Here is an 11,799-nt window from a genome sequence, read left to right as displayed (position 1 = left end):
CCTTTCTGTCTCTCAAACCGAAATAGATGCCCGGGGTGGGAGGATTTTTCATAGACATTTTTACAGATTCGATCAATGTAATACTGCTTTCGCGGCACTTCAGCACGCAGTGACAGTTCGCTTCAGTTTTTCCGCAACCCTAACCTTTAGTTGCCAACTATCGACCCATGACAAGTCAAGCATGCGAAGTCAGGAATGAGTCAAATAATTAGACTGCTGCTTTTCTCTTCGGTCCTTGCTATCTGGGATCCTTAAGACGTCGAACTCTGACGTCACCACATTGAAATATACCTTTTAACTGGTAATGGTTTCATGGTTAAGGGAAGGGAAGGGACGTCCCAAGAATCCCAGATAGCAGTACTCCTTTTCATTTTATGGGCTGGGCGTATTTTGGTTCTGCTAACGGCACTGGCTAGATTCTAGAACACAGCCCTGGCCTAGTCTAGTGTGTTCATATTTTTTTCCTCCTTGAAAGACAACACATGGAGGAGTAGCTAGCTACGTATTGAAATGTGTTATTGTAATTTTTTAGTAAATGGCTTATTAAGTTGTGTACTCAACGTTTAATGCCACGCATTGTCTAAATTTGGCAGTACCCGTACACTACCCGCTAAGAAGACTGGCTGGATTATGAAGATATAGAGATGCAGTTTTAAAATCGACTATATACCTAGCCTATTCGTCAGTACTGAGTTGTAGCCTCCATTAGATAGCAGTCTGTTGAAAAGTAGGCATTGAAGAACTTGCGCTAGCTTACATTTTCTTTCAGAAAACGACACGATGCAAAATCCGGACTCGGGGCAGGGAGAATCCACCAAGGACGCATCTGGGTCGGCCCATTCCGAAAAGAATACACCGAATAGTTTAGAACTTGAAACCCCCAAACCACAAGGTGTTGACGCTGTATCGGTTCTTTGGACATTCGGCAAGTGCCTAGGTGCCTTGCTGCCCGTTTATCTTGCAGGGTACTACCGGGTTAGCACCAGTCTGTTGGTGTTCGGGCTCATGGTCTACACGGGATGGAAGCACTCACGTGAGGCAAAAGAAGCTCGTCTACGGTCCGCCATTCATCACAATGACAACGAACAACAATATACAGACATGAAAATGTTCAAAAGTAAAAAGGATCTCCCTGCTTGGGTAAGATAACTTTGATAACCATTGGTCACTGATAAGGTGCTCCATTATCTATGTTTGTGGTCCCCTCCCCCCCCCCCATCAGATGTCACAAGTCGACCTCCTCCACCTATCTAGGTCTATGGTCCTAGCGAGCCAGTCTGTTCCACACACAGAAAATATCAAAGGACCAAATATATCCTCGCAAATGTATCCTAAACCATAGCTAATTTGATCGAAATGATTACTGTGCACTAGGAAACATTAACATAATTTGAACATAGGGACAACAATGTTATTATACAGTTATTACATCTACATGCTAAAATCCCTGGCTCTAACTGCCTCCAATATTTGTATAGCTGGTATACTGTATGCAGGCCCTATGTCATCATCCCCATGCAGCTGAGCTGAGACATAATTGATTTTTCTTCTCATAAGGTAATAATTTGAAGCACTCAGACCATTGATGCCTAGGTATAGATGTTGAAGGCCATTTGAGATGTACTGATTGAGGCGTGGTCTTTTGATGCGGCCTCTTTTTCTCTACAGTGCTTCTCTCCATTCTCTCTACAGTTTAATTCTCTATCTCTCTTCCTCCCTATGTATGATTCCTCCGCCTCCTCAGCTTCTTCTATATTAGGCAATTCTCAATATGTCTTCCCACGGGACTAAGAGGGAAAAAAGGAGGGAGTGAGTCAGAGAATGAGTCTATTTCAGAATAACAGTTAAGGGGAATAAACAAGCTAATCTGTTTGGGGTGAAGAATCTGTTTGGGGTGAAGAATCTGTTTGGGGTGAAGAATCTGTTTGGGGTGAAGAATCTGTTTGGGGTGAAGAATCTGTTTGGGGTGAAGAATCTGTTTGGGGTGAAGAATCTGTTTGGGGTGAAGAATCTGTTTGGGTTGACGAATCTGTTTGGGGTGACGAATCTGTTTGGGGTGAAGAATCTATTTGGGGTGAAGAATCTGTTTGGGGTGACGAATCTGTTTGGGGTGACGAATCTGTTTGGGGTGACGAATCTGTTTGGGGTGACGAATCTGTTTGGGGTGTCAAATCTGTTTGGGGCGAAGAATGGTGTTTGTTTAAACTATAATCAGTACTTGACTGAAATAGTTTCCGGTACTCATTTTGGTTGCTGGTACTGTTTTATATTTAGGTGCAGGAGCTCCACAATACTTTGAGCTAATATTCTATAAGAGGAACAGGAGCTCAAGCGGTAGAATATTTGAGGCGCCGGTACTCCACTCCGGTACTCAGCTCCGGTACTCAGCTCCGGTGAGCTCCTGCCCAAGTCAAGCACTGACTATAAGGGAGTTCTGTTTAGTGCCAAAAGAAGGCATTGAGATGATGGTGCACTTATGTCGTTCTCACCCACTTCCTGTCCCTCGGATGTAGAAAGTTTCCGTTGTGGCATTCACTAACAACACAGACAAAAGCACTGGGAAAAGCTAGTCTGATAACCCTAGCTATACAACTCATTATGTACATGATAAGACAACTCCTGTATTCCTCCTAAATCTGTGACTGATGTATTTATTTATAATTCCTCACAGGTCAACTTCCCAGATGTGGAAAAGGTGGAATGGCTCAATAAGGTACTGCGACATTACCTCTCTACATCAGTTTTCATCTGGTAACCTCTCCGCTTACAAATGCCTGCCCTTCAGAGAGTGCAAAGAGAAACCCTATTCATCATTCTCCCATTAAACACACAGCAAACACACATGCCTATCTCTGTCTCTGTGAGCCAGCTGCTATGTTGATAGATGGGTGGTGGGGCATGGTAGCTGAGTGATTAGTGCTGCTGCCGGTACGCTGCCATGTTACAGCAGGGACGCCCACCCCAGTAGCCTCGCCACTGTGTCTGGGCTGTCGGCAGCTTTCTCCCCTCCTACAGTAGAGAGCAGAGCAGGCCCAGGCCACTCTGTCAACCTTTCCATATTAGTGCTGCCTGACTCACAGGAAGAGGGAGGGGCCAGCTAAACCCCTAAAATCCAATCAAATGGCAACAATTGTCCCTTCTACCACAACCTCTCTTTCACTCTGTCTCTTCCAGCCCTGCAAATAATTTTTATTATTTTTAAATTGAACCTTTTTTTAACTAGGCAAGTCAGTTACAATTGCAAACAATGTAACAATTTTGTTACAGCATTATTCATTTTGTTACAGCATTATTCTAAAATTGATTAAATTATGATTTTTCCTTAATCTACACACAAAACCCCATAATGACAAAGCAAAAACAGGTTTTTATACATTTTTGCAAATGTATTACAAATAAAAAACAGATACCTTATTTACATAAGTATTCAGACCCTTTGCTATGAGACTTTACATTGAGTTTAGGATGCACATCCTGTTTCCATTGATCATTCTTGAGATGTCCACCTGTGGTAAATTCAATTTATTTGACATGATTTGGAAAGGCCCACCTGTCTATTTAAGGTCCCACAGTTGACTGTGCATGTCAGAGCAAAAACCAAGCCATGAGGTTGAAGGAATTGTCTGTAGAGCTCCGATACAGAATTGTGTTGAGGCAAAGATCTGGGGAAGGGTACCAAAAAAAAATCTGCAGCATTCTCCCCAAGAACACAGTGGCCTCCATCATTCTTAAATGGAAGTTTGGAACCACCAAGAATCTTCCTAGAGCTGGGCGCCCGGCCAAACTGAGCAATCGGGGGTGAAGGGCCTTGGTCGGGGAGGTAACCAAGAACCCGATGGTCACTCTGACAGAGCTCCAGAGTTCCTCTGTGGAGATTGGAGAACCTTCCAGAAGGACAACCATCTCTGCAGCACTCTACCAAATCAGGCCTTTACAGTAGAGTGGCCAGACAGAAGCCACTCCTCAGTAAAAGGCACATGAAAGCCCGCTTTCAAACTTGCCAAAAGGCATCTAAAGGACTCAGACCACAAGAAATATGATTCTCTGGTCTGATGAAACCAAGATGGAACTCTTTGGCCTTAATGCCAAGTGTCATGTCTGGAGGAAACCTGGCACCATCCCTATGGTGAAGCATGATTTTGGCAGCATCATGCTGAGGGTATGTTTTTCAGTGGCAGGGACTGGGAGACTAGTCAGGATCGAGGGAAAGATGAATGGAGCAAAGTACAGAGAGATCCTTGATGAAAACCTGCTCAGGACCTCAGACTGGGGTGAAGGTTCACCTTCCAACAGGACAATGACCCTAAACACACAGCCAAGACAATGCAGGAGTTTCTGAATGTCCTTGAGTGGCCAAGCCAGAGCCCGGACTTGAACCCGACAATGCAGAAGTTTCTGAATGTCCTTGAGTGGCAAAGCCAGAACCCAGACTTGAACCCGATCTAACATCTCTGGAGAGACCTGAAAATAGCTGTGCAGCGATCCCCATCCAACCTCCCCATCCTGCTTGAGAGGATCAGCAGAGAAGAATGGGAGAAACTCCCCAAATACAGGTGTGCCAGGCTTATAGCATTATTTGCGGCTGCAGGTAGCCTAGTGGTTAGAGCAATGGGCCAGTAACTGAAAGGTCGCTAGATCAAATCCCTGAGCTGACAAGGTAGAATTTTGTCGTTCTGGCCCTGAACAAGGCAGTTAACCCACTGTTCCTAGGCTGTCATTGTAAATAAGAATTTGTTCTTAACTGACTTGCCTAGTTAAATAAAATATATATACCCAAAAAGACTTGAGGCTGTAATAGCTGCCAAAGGTGCTTCAACAAAGTACTCAGTAAAGGGTCAGAACACTTATGTAAATGTAATATTTCTGTAATTTTATTTTTAATACATTTGCAAAAATGTCTTAAAATCTGTTTTTGCTTTGACATTATGGGGTATTGTGTGTATATTGATGAGGGGGAAAAACTATTGAATCAATTTTACCAGCAGCCTCACAGCTTACAAAACTGTGACACTGACCTACGATCGCCTTAATTGGCAGCACCTGGTGTGCTTATCAACCAGGCTCAGCACCTGGACAAGGTTGCTGCTGCCCCCTGGGGGAATGGAGTGTGGAAGGGTTTCGTGGATAGTGTTTGTCTACGTCCTAACACTAACCTTGCCCAATAGGAACCATATTATCTAAACAGTGAAGGTTGGACATAAACAGATCTACAGGTAACGGGTGGGCCCAGAATCCTGAATATGTGAAACTATGTCTATCATGGAAAAGACAGACGTGTGCACAGCTGAAGTCTAATCTGTCACATGCATGTTGCCCTAGTTCTTATTGACACATTGAGTACGACCACCATAAGATAATCATGCCTGGGTATTTGAAGCTGAGACATTTTAAAGTAGTAGGCCTATTGCCGTTAGAGAGTGGTGTGCTTGTGCTTCCACATTAACTCCTGAAGTAGCAAGGGGTAGAACAAGTCTTATCTGTGTTTCCCTCAGAGAAAATGTTGCAATAACCTGATTTAGTATTGCTGAAAAGCAATTACCTGGTCTGCATTACACTAATTATAGCCATCATCCCTGCTCCTCTCCCTGTCCCCCCAACTCAGATCCTGCAGCAGGTGTGGCCGTTTGTGGGTCAATATCTGGAAAAGCTGCTAGTGGAGACCATCGCTCCATCCATCCGTGCCTCCAGCACTCACCTCCAGACCCTCACTTTCACTAAGGTGGACTTTGGGGACAAGGTAACTTCTAAGATAACATCCCCCCCACACACACACACACTGCTACAGGTCTCATCATACTATACACGACACAAGATTTTCTTTCACTCTCACTGAGATGGACAATATTGGTCTATGGTCTTTCATAGTCTTACATAATTGTGTTCTCTTGGTGTGTGTATGTTCTTTGTTGGCTATGCTGTATGTGTGTTGTAGGCCATGAAGGTGGTGGGTGTAAAAGCACACACAGAGAATGAGAGGGGACAAGTCCTGCTGGATGTGTACATCAGGTGACCTTCAACCCTTCAATGTTTAACTTTCCTCCAGGCCTCAGAGGCACCATTCACTGTCTCTTCCAAAATCGGTAGTTCAAAACCATTATACAAGGACCAATTATTGCAATGTGCTACAGTATCCTTCTCTTTTACCTTGCAGCTATGTTGGAAATGTTGAGATCAATGTGGAGGTTAAGAGGTATTTCTGCAAAGCAGGAGTCAAGGGAATACAGGTATGTTTTATTTTCTCTCTAGTCTGTAATAAGGCGTTGGGATATTATGGAAAATAGGGAGAAAATAAGGTATTGACCTGACAAAGAGAAAGTGAGAGGCAGGAAGAGATATTGGTAACACAATAATATAATGTTAAAACATAACTAAGAAATGACGTCTTTAGTTTTAATGTACAGTACCAGTCAAACGTTTGGACACACATACTCATTCGAAGGTTTTTCTTTATTTTTACTATTTTCTTCATTGTAGAATAATAGTGAAGACATCAAAGCTATGAAATAACACATAAGGAATCAAGTAGTAAGAAAAAAAAAGTTAAACAAAATATATTTGAGATTTGAGATTCTTCAAAGTAGCCACCCTTTGCCTTGATGACAGCTTTGCACACTCTTGGCATTCTCCCAGCTTCACCTGGAATGTTTTTCCAACTTTTGAAGGAGTTCCCACATATGCTGAGCACTTGTTGGCTGCTTTTCTTTCACTCTGCGGTCCAACTCATCCCAAACCATCGGGAGGTCGGTTGATTGTGGAGCCCAGGTCATCTGATGCAGCACTCCATCGCTCCCCTTCTTGGTCAAATAGCCCTTACACAACCTGGAGGTGTATTGCGTCATTGTCCTGTTGAAAAATAAATGATAGTCCCACTATGCGCAACCAGATGGGATTGTGTATCGCTGCAGAATGCTGTGGTAGCCACGCTGGTTAAGTATGCCTTGAATTTTAAATAAATAACTGACAGTGTCACCAGCAAAGCACACCATCACACCTCCCCCTCTATGCTTCACGGTGGGAACCACACATGCGGAGATCATCTGTTCACGTACTCTCACAAAGACACGCTGATTTGAACCAAAATTCTCCACCGGTCTAATGTCCATTGCTTGTGTTTCTTGGCCCAAGCAGGTCTCTTCTTATTGGTGTCCTTTAGTAGTGGTTTCTTTGCAGCAATTCAACCATGAAAGCTTTATTCACGCAGTCTCTTCTGAACAGTTGATGTTGAGATGTGTCTGTTACTAGCATTTATTTGGGCTGCAATTTCTGAGGCTGGAAACTCTAATGAACTTATCCTCTGCATTAGAGGTAACTCTGGGTCTTCCTTTCATGTGGCGGTCCTCTTGAGAGCCAGTTTCATCATAGCACTTGATGGTTTTTGCAACTGCACTTGAAGAAACTTTCAAAGTTCTTGAAATGTTCTCCATTGACTGAACATCATCTCTTAAAGTAATGATGGACTGTCATTTCTCTTTGCTTATTTGAGCTGTTCTTACCACCCCTACCATGTCACAACACAACTGATTGGCTAAACGCATAATGAAGGAAAGAAATTGCACAAATTAACTTTTAACAAGGCACACCTGTGACTTCCTCATGAAGCTGGTTGAGAGAATGCGAAGAGTGTGCAAAGCTGTCATCAAGGCAAAGGGAGGTTACTTTGAAGAATCTCAAATATAAAATCTATTTTGATTTGTTCAACACTTTTTTGCTTACTACATGATTCCATATGTGTTATTTCATAGTTTTGATGTCGTCACTATTATTCTACAATGTAGAAAATAGTAAAAAATAAAGAAAAACCATTGAATGAGTAGTTGTATCCAACATTTTGACTGGTATTGTATGTATGTATAAACAAATAATTCACAGTCTATACTTATAAATCCCTATAAGTGTTTTTATAAATCTTATGTCAGTTTTGCGATTTTATATTAATGTATTCCCTCCTCTCTCTTCTCAGCTGCATGGGATGATGCGGGTGATTCTGGAGCCTCTGATTGGAGATGTCCCCATCGTGGGCGCAGTCACCATGTTCTTTATCCGCAGGCCGGTGGGTAGCTGGACCCATCCCCCTCTTTCCTTAACACCATCAGTCTGTCCATCTTTCCCTTCATATCCTCTTTACTCCCAACACTCCACCATCTCACACTCCCTGTTACTTCACACGAAAAAAAGAATGGTTCCAAATAGTACCAGGTAGGTTCTTTGGCTTGTAACCATAGCGGAACCCTTTTTGTGGCTATATTAGAACCCTTTTTTATGGTTATTTTTTTCTCCACAATTTCGATCTTGTCTCATTGCTCCAACGGGCAGCGAAGGTCGAGTCATGCGTCCTCCAACACATGACCCGCCAAACTGCGTTTCTTTACACCCGCCCGCTTAACCTGGAAGCCAGCCACACCACCTTTCAACTGAATACTGAGGTCAGCCTGCAGGCGCCACAAGGAGTCGCTAGAGTGCAATGAGCCAAGTAAAGTCCCCCGGCCAAACCCTCCCCTAACCCGGACGAAGCTGGGCCAATTGTGCACCGCCCTATGGGACTCCCGATCACCTCCGGTTGTGATACAGCCCGGGATTGAACCCGGGTCTGTAGTGATGCCTGTAGCATTGTGGCACAGAGCCTTAGACTGCTGCACCACTTGGGAGGCTCCTTTGTAGATCCTTCTGAAGAATTATACAGGGTTTATATTCTGGTCAGCCATATTATATTGTTAAAATTTCATAGGCGTTATAATTGTGTGAATTGGCAAGTTGAATCAAATGAGCTATTTCTAGAACAGCTAGTGGTCCCTGGGGAAAGAATTGAGAATCACTGACTGATTTAGTCAACCATTCTCAAGTGACACAAGACACTGTCACTGGCCATAGTCATATATATAATGTGTGTTGGCATAACACAACACATTAGATAAACTGGAAGGGCACCCTCACTCACAGTTGCACAAAAAGAGCTGTGTGCAAACCACACCCCAAAATATTCTAATGAGCCATCGCCCGTACATTTGAATCATCACTAAAAGAGCAAATAACTGTTTTCTGATCTGTAAAGAACCATTGAAGAGCTGAAATGGTTCTTTGAGTAATTATGGTTCCACATAGAACCATAACCCTTCCCAAAGAACCTTTGCAGAACCCTCATTGTTTTGTGTGTTGTTCTACTGTACATGCCTTCATGTGTTATGTATCTCTCTTTCTCTTTGTATTGGATGTCTGAAACCCCAGCATTCCTCATATTTTCCTTCATCTCCTCACCCCTGTCCTATAGAAACTGGACATCAACTGGACTGGACTGACCAACTTACTGGACATCCCTGGTCTGAAGTGAGTCTGACTTTGTCTGTTGTTATTGTTCTGTAATTGGAGTCACTATGTCATGTGAGGATAATTCACTTCATGTAACACTTAACTATACTTTACTGTATGCCCCAACTGATTCAATCAGTGCTATGCTATGATATTGCTGTATTTTGATATACTATGTTTGTGCACTTCCATGTGTCTACTGTATATATAAAGTCGTGTGCTCCCTCTCCTGTGTTTCTCAGCATTATGTCTGACACCATGATAATGGATGCCATAGCTTCCCACCTGGTTCTGCCCAACCGCCTGACTGTTCCCCTGGTAGCAGACCTGCACGTTGCCCAGCTTCGCTCTCCTCTGCCTAGGGTGAGTCCACACTCTCCACAAACACTCTCCACAAACACACACATTTATTTACTCAGACCACAGACTCTATGTGTCTTGTCTGAGCTTATGACTGCCAAACTGATATACAGACGTTACACACAGTAGAGCTTATACCAGTATCAATCCTCTCACTGTCTTCCTCTCCCCCCCCCCCCCCATTAAATAATTCATTGTTCCTTCCTACTCTGTATCTGTGCCCTCTCATCCCTCTATTTTTCTCTCTCACTATCTCCCGCCCCCTCTCCCCCGCTCTCACTATCTCCCGCCCTCACTATCTCCCGCCCCCTCTCCCCCGCTCTCACTATCTCCCGCCCCCTCTCCCCCGCTCTCACTATCTCCCGCCCCCTCTCAGGGTGTAGTGCGTATCCACCTCTTGGAGGCTGATGACCTGCCAGCTAAGGACAACTACATTAAGGGGGTGATAGCAGGGCTGTCTGACCCTTACGCCCTGTGTAGGGTGGGTCCTCAGACCTTCACCTCCCACGTTGTGGACAACACTGTCTGTCCCAAGTGGGGAGAGATGTACGAGGTGAGGGGGCCAGGAGCCAGAGGATTGCGTAAAATCACTCATTCCTATTTCATTTAATGTCATTGCGACATGTTAGTGTTGCATTTACTGTTGCAAAACGGCATGTCTTAATTTCCAATTATTTGTTTAGGGAGAGGATGCATTACTTGGTAGAGAATGCATTGGTCCAGTAGCAATGTGGGGATTCCCCTATGTATGTCTGTCTATTAAGGTTAATTTGTTTTTTTACAAAACAATCACTCTGCCAATGACACACAGTCAAAGTGAGTAATCATAGAGTAAAGAGCCACATTGTCTCTGTGTTGTTGGTCCTCATGGTGTTGTGTACAGTGCATTCGGAAGTATTCAGACCACTTGACTTTTTCCACATTTTGTAACATTACAGCCTTATTGAATTACTTTTTTTCCTCATTAACCTACACACAAACCCCTATAATGACAAAGCGAAAACAGGTTTTTCGAAATGTTTGTAAAATATAAAAACTGAAATAGCTTATTTACGTAAGTATTCAGACCCTTTGCTATGAGACTTGAAATTGAGCTCAGTTGCATCTTGTTTCCATTGATCATCCTTGATATGTTTCTACAACTTCACCTGTGGTAAATTCAATTGATTTGACTTTATTTGGAAAGGCACACACCTGTCTATATAAGGTTCCACAGTTGACAGTGCATGTCAGAGCAAAAACCAAGCCATGAGGTCAAAGGAATTGTCCGTAGAGCTTCGAGACAGGATTGTGTCGAGGCACATAACTGGGGAAGGGTGCCAAAAAATGTTTTATGGGGTACTGTGTGTAGCATTGAAGGTCCCCAAGAACACAGTGGCCTCCATAATTCTTAAATGGAAGAAGTTTGGAACCACCTCTTCCTAGATGTTTACTCCCCAGCCAAACTGAGCAATCGATGGAGAAGGACCTTGGTCAGGGAGGTGACCAAGAACCCGATGGTCACTCTGACAGAGCTCCAGCGTTCCTCTGTGGAGATTGGAGAACCTTCCAGAAGGACAACCATCTCTGCAGCACTCCACCAATCAGGCCTTTATGGTAAAGTGGCCAGATAGAAGCCACTCAGTAAAAGGCACATGACAGCCCGCTTGGAGTTTGCCAAAAGGCACCTAAAGGACTCTCAGACCATGAGAAACAAGATTCTCTGGTCTGGTGAAGCCAAGATTGAACTTTTTGGCCTGAATGCCAAGCATCATGTCTGGAGGAAACCTGCGCCATCCCTACAGTTAAGCATGGTGGTGGCAGCATTGTGCTGTGGAGATGTTTTTCAGCGGCAGGGACTGGGAGACTAGTCAGGATCGAGAGAAAGATGAACGGAGCAAGGTACAGAGAGATCCTTGATGAAAACCTGCCCCAGAGCACTCAGGACCTCAGACTGGGGCAAAGGTTCACCTTCCAACAGGACATTGACATTAAGCACACAGCAGACAAGAGTGGCTTCGGGACAAGCCTCTGAATGTCATTGAGGGGCCCAGCCAGAGCGCGGACTTGAACCTGATCGAACCTGTCTGGAGAGACCTGAAAATAGCTGTGCAGCTCCCCATCCAACCTGACAAAGCTTGAGAGGATCTGCAGAGA

The 11,799-nt window shown here is 44.0% G+C and overlaps 1 protein-coding gene across 1 annotated transcript in view; it reads left to right on the top strand.

Moving 5' to 3' along the window:
* Window positions 1–350: 350 nt before the first annotated feature.
* esyt1b (extended synaptotagmin-like protein 1b) overlaps window positions 351–11,799 on the top strand; it is a 37,525-nt gene continuing 26,076 nt past the window's right edge. The window contains exons 1-9 of the mRNA XM_055914634.1: window positions 351–1,140; window positions 2,672–2,713; window positions 5,603–5,737; window positions 5,933–6,006; window positions 6,152–6,224; window positions 7,961–8,050; window positions 9,266–9,321; window positions 9,546–9,666; window positions 10,040–10,216. Of these exons, the coding sequence (XP_055770609.1) occupies window positions 781–1,140; window positions 2,672–2,713; window positions 5,603–5,737; window positions 5,933–6,006; window positions 6,152–6,224; window positions 7,961–8,050; window positions 9,266–9,321; window positions 9,546–9,666; window positions 10,040–10,216 (1,128 nt within the window). The 5' untranslated portion in view covers window positions 351–780. The remainder of the gene's footprint in view (window positions 1,141–2,671; window positions 2,714–5,602; window positions 5,738–5,932; window positions 6,007–6,151; window positions 6,225–7,960; window positions 8,051–9,265; window positions 9,322–9,545; window positions 9,667–10,039; window positions 10,217–11,799) is intronic.

This window comes from Salvelinus fontinalis, chromosome 3 (genome assembly GCF_029448725.1).
Source record: "Salvelinus fontinalis isolate EN_2023a chromosome 3, ASM2944872v1, whole genome shotgun sequence".
Lineage (NCBI taxonomy): Eukaryota > Metazoa > Chordata > Actinopteri > Salmoniformes > Salmonidae > Salvelinus > Salvelinus fontinalis.
Note: the sequence above shows the minus strand (reverse complement) of the source record. Positions and strands in the feature narration are given on the sequence as shown.